Source organism: Urocitellus parryii, chromosome 12 (assembly GCF_045843805.1).
Source record: "Urocitellus parryii isolate mUroPar1 chromosome 12, mUroPar1.hap1, whole genome shotgun sequence".
Lineage (NCBI taxonomy): Eukaryota > Metazoa > Chordata > Mammalia > Rodentia > Sciuridae > Urocitellus > Urocitellus parryii.
The window spans coordinates 93,154,666-93,173,738 of NC_135542.1; the positions used below are offsets into that span (position 1 = coordinate 93,154,666).

The 19,073-nt window shown below is 38.8% G+C and overlaps 1 protein-coding gene across 1 annotated transcript; it reads left to right on the plus strand.

Moving 5' to 3' along the window:
• Window positions 1-5,442: 5,442 nt before the first annotated feature.
• Mthfd2 (methylenetetrahydrofolate dehydrogenase (NADP+ dependent) 2, methenyltetrahydrofolate cyclohydrolase) lies at window positions 5,443-17,488 on the plus strand. Its single transcript, XM_026397442.2, has 8 exons — window positions 5,443-5,555; window positions 10,860-11,044; window positions 12,234-12,356; window positions 12,715-12,867; window positions 13,711-13,818; window positions 14,846-14,938; window positions 15,313-15,438; window positions 16,292-17,488. Exons 1-8 carry the CDS (start codon window positions 5,455-5,457, stop codon window positions 16,453-16,455), a joined length of 1,053 nt encoding a protein of 350 aa, XP_026253227.1. The 5' UTR covers window positions 5,443-5,454; the 3' UTR covers window positions 16,456-17,488.
• Window positions 17,489-19,073: the final 1,585 nt, after the last annotated feature.

Consider the following 19,073-nt stretch of genomic DNA (forward strand, 5'->3'; position numbering starts at 1 on the left):
ACACCAAGTGACCACTAACACACACCATAGTGGAATGAAGAACACAAGGAAAAGGGAAATTGTGGGAGGCTAGAGAAATACCTCAGCAAATGGTTGTGCAGGAGGTCTGGTGTAAATAAGATTGTCCCATGTACCTGCTACCATGATTTTCATGTTGATTTTATTTCATTGAAATATCACCTGTTATGTTGAATTAATTTTTTTATTGTGTTGAATTTTGTAGTTTATAACTTACAACGTGATTTGATATACCTGAATAGAAGCTGTATACCTAAGGATGCAGACTCATACTTTTTTTCATAACTTATATACCCTAAGTAATACAATTATCATAAAAACATCATGAGAAAAAAGGATTCAAGAATGTTTTTTCACCTTTTGATGGGATTGTTTTTTAAGCCAAAAAATTATTAAATCAATGAAAGATCAGCAATTTATTAGATAAAGCTTTTAATATTGTTAGATTTATAGAGGAAAAGAGATAATCTTCAGGATTAGGTGAAAATCCCAGGTCAATATTTGACTGATATCAGTATAGTCCCCTTAGGAATAAAAAAAATAAGATTTCCTGGTGAGAGAAGCAAGTGGAGAAAGAGAAATTGCTGATTGCTAATTGCTTCAGGGCAATTTGTTTTCCACTAGACAGGGGCTATCCAAAGACTGGAGAAGTTTGTTTTTTTTCTTAATTCCCTCCTTATCTCAGCTGAACAGAGAGATCACTGCACACCATCTGCTTATAGCAGATGCTGAAAACAAAAGCTAAATGGCAAATTATAAAGACACCAGTCCCTCCTCTCTTGAACCTCTCCCCCCCTCCCCCCCATTCATCCCCTTTCCAGCTTCCTTGGACAGGATTTGCAATCTTGCATTTTCATTCTGTGTAAGTGTGCTGTCTCATCATTTGCAAACCTCCAGCTTTACACTATCAACTAAATCCACTTTGGTCACAGAGGGTTCCTGCTTCTCCTAGCCAGTTGGTGCTTTCAGAATTCATGTTTTAGCCTCAGTCACAGGTAAGTATAAAAGGACAGTAAAACTGCTAAGATGTCCCTGCCCATTATGTTGGGACTCAGGTTGTAGTCTATGAAAGAGAAATCCAATTTATCAGACACCAAAAACTCACTCGAGCAAAAAAGCCACATGAAGGTTTCCACTCTGAAAATGGTTAAGCCTGAAGTCAGACTGTGGTGTTAGCCATATTCATTGCTAAAAAAATGTTTGGCCTCTGTCTTCCTGTTACATTCAGTTGGAGAATACAGATATTAATCAAATGATTATACCAGTAGATGATATGTAATTACAGTTGTAGAAACTGAAAAGCGGGGTTGGGGATGTGGCTCGAGCGGTAGCGCCCTCGCCTGGCATGCGTGCTGCCCAGGTTGGATCCTCAGCACCACATACAAACAAAGATGTTGTGTCCGCCGAGAACTAAAAAATAAATATTAAAAAAAAATTCTCTCTCTCTGTCTCTCACTCTCTCTTTAAAAAAAAAAAGGAATCTCTCTAGTCAAATTCTTAAAAAAAAAAAAAAAAAGAAACTGAAAAGCATTGAATGCATTAAGAATATTAAAATAATGTGACAGGAAGGACCAAAGAGAGACTGGGGAGTTTGAATGCCATTTAAACTAAGTCCCCAGAGGATGAGTTAGCTGATCCAAAGAAGAAGTGGGGTTCTGTTCAGAATCAACAAAGTATGCAAAGGCTTTGAAGCAGTCAGGAGTTTGCTGTGATCAAGGAACTGAAAGAAGCCAGTATGATGAGTATGTCTGTCAAGGGGGAACCTGAAGTGAAATGAAAGCAGTCACCAAGAATCTTAGCCTGTTTGAAGCCAGGTGGCCACCCTTGAAAGGTGTTCAGAAGGACAATGCTGTATACTCTTTTAAAAGCCAAAACAGATAAGAGGTTATCGTATTTGTCTGAGTGGAGATGTAGTTGACCAGGAATAGGTCAGTGGGGAGAGCTGTAGATGAAATTGAGAGATATTTTGGAGAGAAATTATACAAGTCCCAGTGAAGAACTAGATGTGGCAGTCTAGAGATCAAACTTTTAGGTCAGATAGTCTGGGGATGCAGCCTTGAGGGGATGAGTAACAGTGCTTCTAGGAATCAGGGAGGAATGTGACCACTTTATAAAAGGACATGATGTGCTCTGTTGGGTCTGAGGGAAGAAAGCAGGCAGGAAGACTGATTGGGATTGGGTATAGAAGAGCCTGAACACCTCATCCCACAGAACTTGATCTAAAAATTGTCGTATAAAGTCTTTTTTTTTAATTTCACAAATCATATTTCAATATAATACTGTGGGAACATAGAAACAAGTCTTTTTTGTTAAGCATGTTAAACACCTATAATGATGTTCACATATAATTTCACTCTTGAGAGTTCACAGTTTTGACAAAGAGAATTCTCAAAATTTTAAGAGGGCTGGGCTTTTTGAAACTGGACATGCCTATTTCCTTTCCTTCTTTACAGTTATAAGCCCAAGTAGCCAACCATAAGGTACTTCCATATGGAGTTTTCTGGGGACAGTTTCTGGGAATCATTGTACCTAGTCATGTAACCTGTAGGCCATGCTCCAGACTATACGACCTCCCACATCCATTGTCTTGTCTTCTCAGCACCATATTCTTTTTCTTAGTCTTTTTTCTTGTTCACTGTATGTCTGCCTATGCTAAGCCCCAGGAGGTCAGAAACATCACTTTTTTTAAAGTTTGAAATAATTTCAGACATAGAAAGGTGTCAGGAAAAGTTCAAAGGCATATTGGCATACTCTTCCTTCAGATTCCCCAACTGTTACTATCTTACATTTGCCATTTGTTTGATCAGTTTCTCTTTATGTATACACATTGCTATGGACTGAATTGTGTCCCCACTAAAATTCAGTGTTGAAACTTTATCGTGTGTGTGTGTGTGTGTGTGTGTGTGTGTGTGTGTGTGTGCTGGCCATTGAACCCAGGTCCTTGTACATACAAGGCAAGCATTCTATGAACTGAGCTATATCCCCAGCCCCAAAACCTTATCCTTAGAGTGTGACTATATGTGGAGATAGAGCCTTAAACAATTAAATTAAAATGAGGGCATTAGTTTGGGCTCTAATACAATCTGACTATAAGTGTCTAATACAATCTGACTATAAGTGCCCTTATAAGAAGAGGATATTTAAAAAAAATATATATACATATATATATTTTATACACACATACACACACACACATATATATGCATATTTACTTATTTAATTATTTTTGGGTACTGGGAATTGAACTCAGAAGTGCTTTACCTCTGAGCCACATATCTAGCTCTTTTTATTTTTTATTCTGAGACAAGGTCTCACTAAGTTGCTTAGGAGGCTGGCCTTGAACTTGCAGTCCTCCTGCTTCAACCTCCTGAGCACCTGGGATTACAGGTGTGTACCACTGCAACTGGTATGTGTGTGTGTGTGTGTGTGTGTGTGTGTGTGTGTATTTAAATATACACACACAAAAGTATGAAGAGGGAGAGGGAGAGGGAGAAAGATAGAAAAAGGAGCACCCTAACAAACATACTTATATACATACCCTTATTTTAATTACATATCCTTATTTTTTCTGGACCATTTGAAAGTAAGTTGTCCTTTTATCTCTAAAGGCAAGTAGTGTGCATTCTCCTACATGTCACAATATGATTAGCTAAATCAGGAAATTAACATTGTTACAGTGCTAGTAACTAATTATAGACTTTATTCACATTTTGACAATTGTCCTATAATGCCATTTATAGCAAAAGAGAAAAAAGAAGAGAAACAAAAATATTAGAGGGTCCAGAACCCATTCCAGACTCACATATCGCATTTAGTTGTCATAACTAAACTCTTTTAATCTAAAACATTTCCTCATTCTTTGTTTTTCATGGTCTTGGCATTTTTGAATAGTACAAATGTTTTATCTTGTAGAGTGTCTCAATTTGGGCTTGTCTGATATTTCTTCATGATTAGATTAAAACCTTATAGCATGTTACCAATTTCAGAAATATGTTTTTTCCCCCACATTTAGGAATATGTTTTATTTTTGTTTTTGTTTTGGTACCAGAGATTGAACTCAGGGGTTCTTAACCACTGAGCTACATCCCCAACCCTTTTTATTTTTTATATTTGACACAGGGTCTTGCTAAGTTGCTTAGGGCCTCCCTAAGTTGCTGAGGCTGGCTTTGAACTTGCTATCTTCCTGCCTCAGCCTCTGGAACTGCTGGGCTTACAGGTGTGCACCATCTTGCCTGGCTAGGACAATTTTTTGTTCTTGAACAGTTTTTACATTGCAGGTCTGTTATCTTTCTTCTCAATGTAAAAATGAGAAATCTGTAACACTTTATAGGAGACTTATAGTTTTCCTAAATCACTGCATTTAATTTTCAGACTTGTTTAAAGCTATGAAGTGATGTGTCCTCAGTGCATCATATTGAGAAATTCATAATATGTTTGTTTCATGTGGCGATGTTAAATTTGATCACTTGGTTTTTGTTATTAATAAGTATTTTGCTGGAGAGAGAATTTGAGACTGTGCAAAAATGTTGCCAGATAAAATACAGGAAAACCAGTTGAATTTTAATTCCAGAAAAATAATAAGTGCTTTTTAAAATACGAATTTGACCTCCTCAAATTATTTATCTAAAATTCTAAATTAATTGCACGTCTAGGGCCTGGGGATGTGGCTCAAACGGTAGTGCGCTCGCCTGGCATGCGTGCGGCCCAGGTTCCATCCTCAGCACCACATACAAACAAAGATGTTGTCTCCGCCTAGAACTGAAAAATAAATATTAAAAAATTCTCTCTCTCTCTCTCTCTCTCTCTCTCTCTCTCTCTCTCTCTTAAAAAAAAATTGCACGTCTAGTATTTTTATTTGCTACATCTGGCGAACCTATATGTAAGTATCTCATTCCACATCCAACTTTTCATCCAGTTGCTTCGACGTTCATTGAGGATTCCGAATCAGTTTTTACTATGACTTAACCAAATACTGATTTTCCAACTCCATTTTTATTTCTTTGTTGATTATCTGCCTTTTTATCCACACTTTACTACAATCCACTCCACTAGTGACCCGGCACACAGTAGGCCCTCAGACATTTGTTCAATGAATGAATGAATGAACTCTAATTCCTATCGGCCCGGCGTGGGTGACAATAGCTGCGTCAGGCAGGGGCTTGACTTCCTCAGCCAATCAGGCCATTCTACTCAGACTTATTAGCCTTCTAGAGCCAGGTTGCCGGCTCTTCTTGCTCCAATCATAAGCCGGGCTCTATCCTGCACCGCTTACGTTTAATGGAGACAACCGATTGGCTCTCTCGGCTCCAGGACAGCCGGCAGAGTGGAGCAGAGACCAATGGGTGTCGGTGGGAGGCGGGACCTACCAAGAGGTGGAGGTATAACCGCAAGGCCCGCGCGCGCGTTTCTCTCCCGGCACAGGCACCAGCCCTGGCGATGGCTGCAACTTCTCTGTTTTCTGCGTTGGCCACCCGGCTGCTCCGGCCCGCGCAAAGCTGCCACCTCCTCCATCATCCCTTTCACCTCGCCGCAGTTCGGTAAGTGAATCTGGAAGCGGGACAGCACGGAAAGCCGGGGAAAACGGAGAACAGGGGCCGCCCGGCTTCCGGTGGGGTGCTGAGGTACGTCTTTCTGAGCAAGCCCCGGCGGTGGTGGCCGCCTGGAGGGGTGTGGCGGGGCGACGTGGCACCGAGTGATGCCGCAGCCGACAGTGCGGAGCGAAGGTTCAGGGGACTCTGGGGTGCCCCTTTTTACATGGGAAGGAGGTTATCGGCCAGAACCTGCCAACGCGGGCTGTGATGCTGAGAGTCGTCTTGGGAAACCTTGGGCGAGCGCCTGGAAGGGTTCCGAAAGAGCCGCCTTCTGTTAGCGGTCCTTTCCCGAGACCCTAGCGGTGGATGGGGTTGGTGCAGTCTGATGAAATCCCGGAGCCCGCTTGCTAGAGAGGTACCCACGCTTCGCTCCTCCTCCGGGGTGTGGGTGTGGCTCGCTCTGCGCTCCTAGTGCGGCTTCGCGGCTGTGAATGAATGTACTGAGGTCTTCAGGGCTTTGACTGCAATCCACTCCACGAAGTGACCCGTGCCAACCTGGGTAACTTGAGGTGATAAATACCCGGAGGTTTCCAGGGACTGGGGAAGGAGGAGTGGGGAGTTATTGTTGCATGGATAGTTTTTACAAGATGAGTTCTGAAGATGAATAGCAGTGATGGTTGCCCTTCTATTAAATATGAATGTATTTAATACAGCTGAACTGTAAACTTAAAAGTGATCAATATGGCAAAGGTTATTTGTGTATTTTACAACAATAAAAAAAAATTGGAGGAAAAAAATACCAGGAGGAAGACAGGGAAAACTCTGGTTGAATTTCCTTAGGGAGGTAGGTAATTGGTTTTTCTTGATCTTTTTGATCCTCAAAGTTCCATTCCTAAACCTAGCTTGAAGAGTCTTTTGGGGGACTATGATTTCTCTTCCCACATTTCTGCACCCTCTTTCCTGTCAATCTTTAGATCTTTTGCAGCTAGAGTCCTGTATCTTTAAAAGTAACTTTTATTTTTTCCCCCAACATATATTCACTGTTCCAGACACTCTGCTAAGCTGTGCAGATTTAGCGGGGATAAACCACTGTTCTTTCATTAGTGGAACTATCAAGGAGTAGGATAGGTGTGTAATCTCCACTTAGTGTAAAAATGCTGTTAAAGATCTTTCCAAGGGGCTGGGGTTGTGCCTTAGCGGTAGAGCGCTTGCCTAGCACTTGCAAGGCACTGAGTTCGATCCTCAGCACCACATAAAAATAAAAATAAAGGTATTGTGTCCAACTACAACGTAAAACACACACACATACACACACACAAGGTATTTCCAAGGCACTGCTGGTTATGGCTCGTGATGTAGAATCTGTGTAGTATGAGTGAGTTTTTGAAGGAGAATGTGGAAGGGGACAATCAAGACTTTTTGGTCTGATTCTGATCAGCCTTTTGGTCTCCTCTTTCATTACTGTCTGTTTTTTTCCCTCTTCCTAAGTGCTGACCACATGTGCTTGTAGGACAGAGCCTTCATAGGCTTTTCTGATTGAAAAGATATTTATAAAGATCTTAGAACTAAAGCAGTTTGCTTAAACACTGATGACAAATGTTCTGATTTTACTGCTTGCCTTTCTGAATTACTAGTGGGCTCCACATGTTTGAAGGCAATGCATGTGCTCTGTACTGCACATTTGTTATTAACAGAGCCCATGTTTTGCTGTTTGAGAGTTTCAGGAACACAAACCCTGTGGTTAGATGAGTACTATAGCCTAGGAGATAGTGGGGGAGAGGGGTAAATGAACTCTGAGGCAGGAGTCTGCATTTGAGTCTTGTTTCTACTATCTTCAGTATCCTCTTCTGTGCAAGAGGGTTATTATAATAACCCCAGGGTAACTGAGAGTGATGTATGTAAAAGTTTTAACAAAGTACCTACTATTAAATAAATGTTAGTTCCATTCCCTTTTGTATCTTTCTTCACTCATTACTGGTACTATTAGTAAGAAGAAATAGACCTCTCCCCAAAATAAGTTGATTTTGAGCTGTAAAATGCCCCTGATGGTTGATGTTTGATGGAAAATGACTAAGCCATTGGGTTAAAGAGAAAGTGAAGATGGTGCTGACTTGAATTTTAATTTCAAATTTACTGGAACAGACTTCTTGACTTCTTCTATTCTATTGATTCATTGTTTGAATGGAAAAAATTTCTAAACACATTTGCAAAAGCACTTAATTCCTAAATAAGTGTTAGCTAAAAGCATTATAATGTTTGGATTCCTTATGGGACTGGGCTGATTCTTCCCATTCCCCTGTTTATTGAGGATAGCATTGACTTATCTGCCCCTGGGCAAAAGAGATGATAGGAAGTTAGTTAATGTGTTTCACATTTTGCAAGAGTTGTGAGAAGCAGAGGAGGGCTAAAATGCAGTTATATTATGAAAGATCTTCATTACATTGTGGCTTTATTTTTAGTTCATGTTGCTCTTCTGACTTTTTTTTTTTTTTTTTTTTTAAGCAAATTGGCATAACACCCAGAACCTGCTTTTGGAAGCAAAGATTGGGGCTTGGAACACTGGCTTCTCCCAGAACCCTGTGTCCTTAACTTTAGTATATCATTTTTAGTCCAAGTGAGCTGCTACCATTTTTGTAAGTTACTGCTTTTCAAAGAGATTTTTTATGAAGGGCAAGCTAAGTGCTTCCCACTGAGTATATGTGTGTGCATTTGTGCATGTGAATAATTCCTTATGACTATGCGAAAATATATTCACTGTATATTAAGGATATATGTGTATATACAACCAAGAGAAGAGTGTAAGAAATTACTGTTATTGAACATACATACCTGACATTTTTATATACATTACTTCATTCAATACTATCTTAAGTTGTTTTCTTTCTTTCTTTTTAATATTTTTTAGTTGTAAATGGATCTTTTAGGGCCTCATACAAGCCAGGCAAGTGCTCTACCACTGAGCCACAATTCCAGCCCCTATCTTATGTTCTTTTTAAGTAGTATTTGATACTATAGCATTCTAGGGTTGGGGATGTATTTCTGGTCAAGGAAAGGTATTCCAGATACTTACTAATCATTCCTGATCTATATCAGGAATGTTGCCAGGGGTATTTATATCAGCAAAGCTCTTAATGAAGTTCTATTCAACTCTAGATGATTTGTGAATATTAAGAATGTTTTCAATATAAATTAAATGCTGTTATATATTTTGTACCATACTAGTATCATTACATTAAATCTGGGTAGAGATCTTGGTACCTTTTTTTTTGTTCTTGTTGTCATATATGAGATCTTAATACCTCACAAGATAGAGTACAGATTAATATAAATTTTAGCTACAAATTTTCTCTATTACTATAAGACATTGAGATTTGGTTTAGAGTAGGTATTTATTCACAATGCAAATAAAAAGCAGGCATTAAAAAGATGTTCACAATGCAAATAAAAAACAGGCATTAAAAAGATTAAAAGATGTTAAAGATTTGAAGTTCTGTCTTAAGTACCATTGACCTTGAGAATTACCCTATCTGACCATGCAAGATGCTGTGTCCCTGAGAATTAAACATGTATTTATAAGGGGAATTGATGTTTCATTGTTCTTAAGGTTGGAGCAATGCTCATATGACACTGAGGGCAGAAGCCTAAAGAGAAGACTTGTTTTTGTGGGATCTTTTTGCTTAAGGACAAGATTCTTTTCTTTAAGTAATGGCACTTTACTGTAAGGACCTGTGGAAATAAGAAAACTAAGACTCTTTGCATTTGGGGCTTCATAGAGATCAGGAAGAGCTGCATAACCCATTCTTGTTGGAAAGAGATAGTCTTGTTAAGAAGTCTGAACATAGTTTTAGAAATTGGAGGTTCCTCTAGATCCTGAGTTTTCAACTTGCCCCACTGCTAGTAGAGTTTGTTTTTTTTTAATTAGTTTATTTTTGGTACTAGGAATTGAATCCAGGTGTGCTTTATCACCGAACTGCATCCCCAGCCCATTTTTCTTTTTTGAGACAAGGTCTTTCTAAGTTGCTAAGGCTGGCCTTGAACTTTTAATCCTCCTGCCTGAGTCTCCTGAGTTGCCACCATGCCCAGCTCCAGCAGTTTTCTGATCCTTTGTCCGAATTGACTCTCATTGATGTGACTGCTGTTCTCTCATCTCTGCTTCTTTTTCTATCTTCTGCTGTTTCCGTCCTCAACAGGTCCTCTTTGGTTCTAGTTTGAAGTCCCTGGGGGAGGAGCTCTTGCTGGTCCAGTTAACTGCTACTGCTCCTGTTGAGCTAAGCTATTGCACTAACTGGACTGCTCACCAACCTAGGAATTGACACCCCTGGTGTCAGATGCTCACTGTTGGTTTGTCAACTGTGGATGAGCTGTGGGGTTCTGGGCTAGAGTATATTGCCACCTATGAGAAGGAACCTACCCCTCTTACTGGGAAAGTATAGAATGGGCAGTGGTAGGCATTTTAAGGTTTGACCTAGCCAGCAATGCATTTATTGGTCTAACTACATTATTTAATTTATATATAGTCAGCCTTCTATATCTGTGGGTTCAACCAACTGCAGATGGGAAGTATTTTGGGGGAAAAAAATGAATGTACAGACTTTTTTTCCTTGTCATTATTCCCTAAACAATACTGTGTAACAACTATTTATATATATTTGCATTGTATTAGATATTATAAATGATCTAGGGGTGATTTAAACTATAGAGGAGGCAGGCACGGTGGCAAACATCTGTAATCCCAGTGATTTGGGAAGCCAAGGCAGGAAGATTGCAAGTTAAAGTCCAGCCTGGGCAACTTAGAGAGACCTTGTCTCAAAAAATTAAAAAGGCTGGGAATATAGCTTAGTGGTAAGGTGCCCCCGCCCCATCTCCAGTCCTGCTCCCCACCCCCCACCCCCCACTAAAAAAGTATAGGGACAGATGTGCATAGGTTGTATAAGGGACTTGAGTCCATGGGTAGGAAAGGGATCCTAGAATCGATGCCTTACAGATACAAGGGACAGCTGTATTTAAAATTTAAAAGCACAGTAAAAAATTAAAGGGCAATAGAGTAATTGGGAAACAATATGAAACATGACTGGTTATTAGCAACAGTGGCAAAACATGAACTTGATTGGTCTCTTAAACTCCCAAAGCTTCAGATTAACTGTTTCAGTCAACTGTATCCCCCCTAAACATGTAGCTGGACACATGTTCACCACCTCATACTAGGCACCAGGCAATTTAATCTAAGCTTTAAGAGTGTGGAGTTTAATAACAACTTACTTTTACAGAAATCTAAGCTATTTGGTTTTGTGACTCTGTTGCCTTCTGCAGAAATGAAGCTGTTGTCATTTCTGGAAGAAAACTGGCCCAACAGATCAAGCAAGAAGTGCGGCAGGAGGTGGAAGAGTGGGTAGCCTCTGGCAACAAGCGGCCACATCTGAGTGTGATTCTGGTTGGTGAGAATCCTGCAAGTCATTCCTATGTCCTCAACAAAACCAGGGCAGCTGCAGATGTGGGTACGTATCACTATCAGACCTTTCTGCCGTTCAGTTGAAGTTTATCTGAGGCAGACGCCATTATAATTTATGATTCCTTTTTCTGATTAGAAAACTCAGGCAGAGGAGGCTAATATGACTGAATTGTATCCAAAATGTTGTGAAGAAATTAGATCCAATTTACTGGGGAGGCTTATTGACTGGGACAGAAGGAACTTGATTGGCATTCTTGGTGTCTTCTGGAATATGAGCTAAATTCTTGGCATTAACATTCTACAGGTGATCTTGATCTTGATATTTGCTTTTCTTGAGGAATAATGAGAGTCTCTGACTTGGGTGTAGCAGTTTTAAAGCAGCAGGGTAACGGGGAAAGATTGAGCAATACAACATTAAGTCATCTTAGTGATGTGGTTGAACAGTCACCGATTTGAAGGAAATGACTCCAACTTCTGAGAAATAGCTTTTGACTTCTTCACTGATTGATTGCAAAACTAATCATGCAATTAGAAGTGATTTGGGTCCAGGTGGTAGGAGGTTTGTGGGTCTTGCAGTACCACAGATTACTGCGTGACTTCGGACAAGAGGTGGTGGGTTCAGATACACCTGTGCCCACTCACTTGTGGGTCAGTGGTCTGAGCAAAAGGTGCCCTTTCCTCTGGCCTTCCAATGTGGCTGGATGGAGTTACTAGCCTCTGAACCCTTGGTGTACTCTGTGATCACTGAAAATTGAGACCTCCTGCCATTTTAGCTGAAAACCTGAGTTATATTCCAAGCTCCCCCCGCCCACAACCCCCCATCACTTTTTTTTTTTTTTTTAATTTAGAAACAGGGTCTCACTAAAGTTGCTTAGGGCCTCATAAGTTGCTGAGGCTGGCTTTGAACTTGCAATCCTCCCGCCTCAACCTCTCAAGCTGCTGGGATTACAGGCATGCACCACCACTCCTGTCACTAAGCTAGCTTTTTAATCTGCCTGCTTTAGTCTCCTTGTCTCTAAAATGAGAGTAATGAAAACTGCACAGAATAATGTATGAAAGTGTCAAGCTAGTCTTCTGTAGCCTATATATGTGCAAAATTAAACCTCTTAGGTTCCTTGTGAGCTGGTTCAGCTGCCAGGGTGGATCCAATGATTAAAAACCCCTGCGGTAGCAGAGTGTGGCTGGCAACATAGCAGTGCTCACTAAGTAAATAACTCATCATTTTCTTACAATAGGAATCAACAGTGAGACAATTGTGAAACCAGCTTCAATTTCAGAGGAAGAGCTGTTGAATTTAATCAATAAACTAAATAATGATGAAAATGTAGATGGTCTGCTTGTTCAACTCCCTCTCCCAGGTGAGTTTTACATTCTAGTTAATGGAGTCTGAGCTGTGGAGAGGCTTGGCTACCTTGTACACCTGGCCCTTCATGTGAATTTGACTTAAAGGCAAGGTAAAAAGATTATTGGGACAGATCTACTTAGAATACCCACTTGTCTCCATATTGAAATCTTTGTACAAACCACAGTGGAGGGAAGCAATGGAAAAAAAGGGGTGTTGGCTTCCATACTGGCATTTGACATCTGTGAAGATGAAGTGCATCAGGGAGGCAAGTCAGAAAGGGGATGGATTTGCATAACAAATCAGATAAGATGGAGTCAAGCACCCCCAACTACAGAATAGTGATTTAAAGCTGGGCTTTGGTTCCTTTACAGAACACATCGATGAGAGAAAGATCTGCAATGCTGTTTCTCCAGACAAGGATGTTGATGGCTTTCATGTAATTAATGTAGGGCGAATGTGTTTGGACCAGTATTCCATGTTACCTGCTACCCCATGGGGCGTGTGGGAAATAATTAAGCGAACTGGTAGGTATATCCCAGAATCTTATGTCTTGTTAGAATTATCAAGGAAGTATGGGTAAAGCGTTGTCAATGTTTGGATTAGGGAGGCTCAAGTGATAAACTTATTTTAAAAAATTAAAAAATATACACACACACACACATATAATATGATAAAATTATAAAGATGAACTTTCTATACAAATATTCCAAAATCTGAAAATCTCTGACATCTGAAACACTTCTGGTCCCAAGTATTTCAGATAAGGAATATTCAACCTATACTTACAAATGGCAAAAAATTCCTACAGTTCCAATGAGTGGAGCCCTAGTCCACATCTTTTATTCCTACTCTGCTGTGCTTACCTCTTTTGACACTTGTCTGTGAATATTTGGAGACTTTAATTCAGAAACCTCAGGAAAGGAACTTAAGATTTAATAGTGGTGGTGGTGGTCTACATTCTTATAACATTTTCTAATTTATAGGGCATATTCTCTTATTTCCTTTTTTCTTCTCTGGTACTAGTAATTGAACCCAGAAGCACTTTACCACTGAGTCACATCCCCAGCCCTTAAAATTTTTTATTTTGAGACAGTGAGTTACTGAGGCTGGCCTCGAATTTGTAATCCTCCTGCCTCAGCCTCTCAAGTCACTGGATTACTGGCATGTGCCATTGCACCTGGCTATCCTGTTTTCTTTTAACCCTTTCTATGTGAGCAAGTATTAACTCTGACTGACTAATGAGGCAATAAACTTAGTGATTTCCTTCACTATTAAAATTGGATTCATGTCCCAGGTCATCTGGTTTTTTTTGCACATTTTAGATGGATTGACACTCCTTTTAATGCAAAAATATTTTTTTTTCATAGGTATTCCAACCCTAGGGAAGAATGTGGTTGTGGCTGGAAGATCAAAAAATGTTGGAATGCCCATTGCAATGTTACTACACACAGATGGGGCTCATGAAAGACCTGGAGGTAAGGAAATTGCTTTCAGAGCAGTGTTCTCTTCTCCCTTTTTGGAGAACCTTCAGAGACAACAGAAGTATATTTGTTGTAATTCTGTTAACATTTACTCAGTGAGTAACTTTTGTATAGAAACTACTCAGTATCATCAAGGAGTTTCAATTCATTTATTATGGAATTAACCTCAGAAATCAATTTGAGTTTTGAGTAAAGCATTTTGTAGGCAATTAGAAATTTTCAGGTGTGGCTTTGATGGTTGGAGCTAAGAAGCACTTCTTATTTGAAGTTAATATAGTGTTCTGTATCATTTGGTAGAAAAATATCTCAGACAACTGCAAAGGGTTGATTTGATATGACTGCCATGTGTCATGTCATGTTATGTTATTTTATCTAAGGAAAAGCCTCATAAATCATTTATCATATTTAATTGTTGCAATAACAACCTTACATTATTATATCAGAAATAGTAGCAAACTATGTTTCCAGCTATCTTTTTTCATTAACTTAAAAAAAAAAAAAAAAAAAAGCAGCTGGATGTGGTGGTATATTCCTGTAATCACAGTGACTCAGGAGACTGAGGCAGGAGGACCACGAGTTCAAAGCCAGCCTCTGCAATTTAGCGAGGTCCTGGGCAACTTAATGAACTCCTGTCTCAAAATAAAAAGGGGAATGTAGCTCAGTGTTTAAGCGCCCCTGAGTTCAATCCCTGGCAATCAATCAATCAATCAATAAATAAATAACACTTGTGACCTCGTGACAATTATATCTTAGACAAGATAAAATTCTTGGAAAGCTGGGAAGTACAATAAGGAATAAAGTTAATTATGTATGATTCCAAAGGGTAGAGCCAAGACCAATGGGTAAAAGCTACATTGAGTATTAATTTTAAAAAGCAAATGACAATTAGATGTTCAGAAAATAGGGCACAAGCATTAAGTCAGTTATTTTTCAGAGATTAGTTTCTACAATGACTTGATTAGTTGAGATGTAATTAGCTTCGATTCAGTAATCAAAACATCTATTTTTTTTTTTCCCTTAGGTGATGCCACTGTTACAATATCTCATCGATACACTCCCAAAGAACAATTGAAGAAGCACACAATTCTTGCAGATATTGTCATATCTGCTGCAGGTAAGAACTCAAGGGAGAGGGCTAGAAGGACTTCTCTTCAGGAGAGTGAAGTTGTACCTCGTCTCTTAGGATCCACGTGCCTCATTGCCATTCATCCTTCCCCTCATAATAATTTTTTGAGCTGCCTTCAAAGATGAGGGTGGAGTTATGGTTGGGATACTGGTTTTTGGCACTCCATTATAGACTGGATAGGTGAAAATAAATAAAAATAGTTCCATTTACTATATGAATTTAAATGGTCCCTTGATTCTTTAATATTATTATAAAATGTGTTAATTAGCTCTTTTAAGTCTCTAGAAATTGAAAGGCAAGAATCTGACAGGTGGAAGCTTCTTTTTAGTACTAAGTTGATCATTCCTATCTCCATTGGCCAGGCATTCCAAATCTCATCACAGCAGATATGATCAAGGAAGGAGCAGCAGTCATTGATGTGGGAATTAACAGAATTCAGGATCCTATAACTGCTAAACCCAAGTTGGTTGGAGATGTAGACTTTGAAGGTAAATGATGTAATTTTAAAAATATATAAAAACAACAAATTAGCTGGGCATGGTGGCGCATACCTGTAATCCCAGCAGCTCAGGGGGCTGAGGCAGGAAGATCAAAAGTTTAAAGCCTGGGGCTGGGGTTGTGGCTCAGTGGTAGAGCGCTCGCCTAGCATGCATGAGGCACCGGGTTCGATCCTCAGCACCACATAAATATAGATATTTTATTTTGTCCACCTAAAACTAAAAAATTATGAATACTTTAAAAAAAAAAAAAGTTCAAAGCCAGCCTCAGTATCTTAGTGAGGCCCTAAGAAACTCAGCGAGACCCTGTCTCTAAATATGAAAAAGGGCTGAGGATGTGTGATTGAGTGATTGAATGCCCCTGAGTTCAATCCTTGGTAACCAAATTAAAAAAAAATAAATAAAATCGTGGCGTATGGCTGGAAAACTACAGGTTATTAGATGTACAAAATTCCTTTGGTACTTTGGGCAAATTATACTCAAGATTTAAAAAATGTTGTAGGCGGGTGTTGAGGTAATGCTTATTGTCAGTTATACCCTTCCCTACCTCCCCTACAGTTAACCTACCAAGATATTTCTTTTTAAATTTATTTAACATGGAAGACAAGTATGACCAGAAAACTATAGGTTATTAGATATTCATTGAACAACTGCATGTTATGTGCATGTTATTTCACTAGTGTGTTCAAAATCATTTACTCTTCAGTGATGTAGGTATAATTTTCTTTTAATGAGTTTTGAGGCTAATGAAGGTGGTTATGTTTATTATTGCTTTTTCTTTGTATGCACCTTTCATAATATGTTTTTTGCCATAACTGAAACAGCCTGTCTTGTTTCCATGTAGGAGTCAGGAAGAAAGCCGGTTATATCACTCCTGTCCCTGGGGGTGTTGGTCCCATGACGGTGGCAATGCTAATGAAGAATACCATTATTGCTGCAAAAAAAGTGCTGAGGCCTGAAGAGCGGGAAGTGCTGAAGTCTAAAGAACTTGGAGTAGCCACCAATTAACTGTTGTGTCTACTCTGCCATGAATAGCACTTCAAGCCAGTCCACGAGGTGATCAAGCAGGTCATTAGAAATGCAATACTTTTAATTTATTTTACTGAAATGGTTTAAAATGATGCTTTGTATTTATTGAAAGCTTAAAATGGGTGGGTTTTGTGAACACATGGCTCTGCAGTACCTCACCAGGGAACACTCCAGTGTCATGCTGGATCATATGATCTAGCCAAGAGAAGCCATTAATCTAGTGATTAACATAAGAGACTTGTCACATCGAGAATGGATGCTTAACTTTGTCAAGCCACTCCAGTTAAAACTTTGCCTTTTCTAGGATTGCATTTCCCAAGTGCTTTTCCAATAAGAGTTGATACTCATTTTAGGTTCCAAGCCTTTTGAGTTCAACTGGTCAAACCAAAGGAAAAAAAAATGTTAGAGAAAATTAGGGGAAAGGAAGAAATGGTAATAGAGTGGAGGGAAAAAAAAGTCACCATAATTTTTATACATATTGATCAATAACCAAATTTATCCAAGGAGAACTGAATTGGCTAGAAAAAAGAAACTACATTACTAGCTGTCTTTTTTTTATTTTTTGGCTTCGTTGTTAGGAAATGTCTTGGGTTGTTCCATTTGCTATTGCTTTGTGTTCCTTGGCCTTCAGTGAGTTCTCCCCATTGTGGTTTTCTAGGATTGAAAGGCTTGTTTTATAAATTATTCATGTGTATTGCCATATTTGGCTATATCCTTTTTGCTAAATCCATTTTGCTATATCCTTAAACTTTATTATTCAGTTTTTGTATTTTAGTGGGTATCTGTATGGTTCTTTGTTATGTCTTGAAACCTATTTTTGAAAAACAACACTTGGGCTTGATAATCACTGGGCAGCTGGTGTAAATATGCAACTTTTCCACCAAAGAACTGTCACAGCTGCCTGCTTTTCTGTCAGCTTTCCTGAAAGATTTTAAAGAGCTTGAATTAATATTGAATTTAGACTTTCTGATGAAAGTTTTTTTGGTGTGTGTGTTTTTGTTTTTTAAAGAAAGGTGGGTTTTTTTTTGTTGTTTGTTTTTTGTTTTTTTAAATAAAACACATTTGTCTGGTGTGGAATGAATTTCTGAAATACTGTCTCCTACTACTGTCTTAATTGTAATCTAACCAGAGTGAACTTTTCTCATTGGATATAATCTAGTTATTTCTATATTTGGTAACACCCAACCTCTAACCTTAAACAAATTGGTTTAAAGAACTGTGAAGAAACCAGCCTAGTCCTTAATCCCAGCAGGTAATGTCAAACTAGGAACTTAATCTGTAAATTTCATTGAAATGGTTCTGAGTGTTTTCTAAACCAGGCATTCAATTTACACATCACTACAAAGGATTTTCTCCTTTCTGGGTTCTCAACACACACATTCATAGTAAAAGTAAATTTATTTCCCCATCACCACCTCTGCCCACCCTGTGTGTGTCTGTGCATGTGTGTGTGTGTGCACGTGCATGCCTATGCATGTGTTTAAAGTATCAGTTTGATTAGGGATGGTGTGGTGCACATCCTGACACTTGAGATAGGCCCCTGCGTATTATGAATCACAGCTATGTATCTGCACTTTCATGCAAGTAGCTCCTGCTCTAGGCAGTTTGAAGCCAAAAGGGAGAGAACTCTGGGGAGTTGATCTTCTCCTTCCTTGTGCTCTTCTAGCTTGCTTTATTCTTTTGCTAGTTTGATGGCGATATTTTTGTAAGTGAGGTATAGCTTATGTCTATATGTCTTGCCTGCTGACTTACCTAAATTATTAAACATGGAGTCAGATGAGCAGACAGGATTAATTTTTATTGAATTTTAGTTACATTAAAAGTGGAAAAAATTACTGCATGGAGAAGTAATAACATGTCAACCTGTTAAAGACTTAAAATGTTCATGTATATACAAAATATAAAGGATATATAAGGTAAAAATTACATGGATCAATTTACAACAAAAAGCTAACATCATACTTTTCCAGTTTGTTTTATTAATCAAGCACATTTACTCCTGAATCCATAACATTTCTACAATTTAATGGGGACAGTACTATTTCAAATCAGCCAGACTTTAAAACTTAAATGTTAAGGGTAGATTGGTAGCTCTCCCAGGATTGGTACAAATGAAGATAAAGGCTTTGTACTTAAATAGGATGGTTCTGGATTAGTGAACAGCTAAATAATTTTGCTATCAGGTAGAGGTTTAGAGCTTTACCTCTTGGCAGTATTCCTTGGAAGAGAGCTCTGAGGTTAAATTTAAGGAAGATTCAAATCCATAGTTGTTTTGGAGAAGAAAATGTCAGATGCATGTGGTTATCTGGCAATAGCAGGTATTATATAAACAGTTGGTGCTCACTCATTCAATGTGTATTGAACCTAAAATGTCCAATCTTTTTAAGTTTAACGTGGAAAGGGTCTGCTTCATTAATAATTGGTGTTAATCTACCCAAATTGCTTCTAATCATTCTTTTAAAGGACTGGTTTGACTAACATTGCCAAGTTATAATTTTCCAAAGTGTTAGCTGCCTAACATGTAATGTTCATGTAAATAGAAATCTGACTTTGGGGATCAGTCATTGAAAACTTGTAGGAAGGATCTATTCCAAATA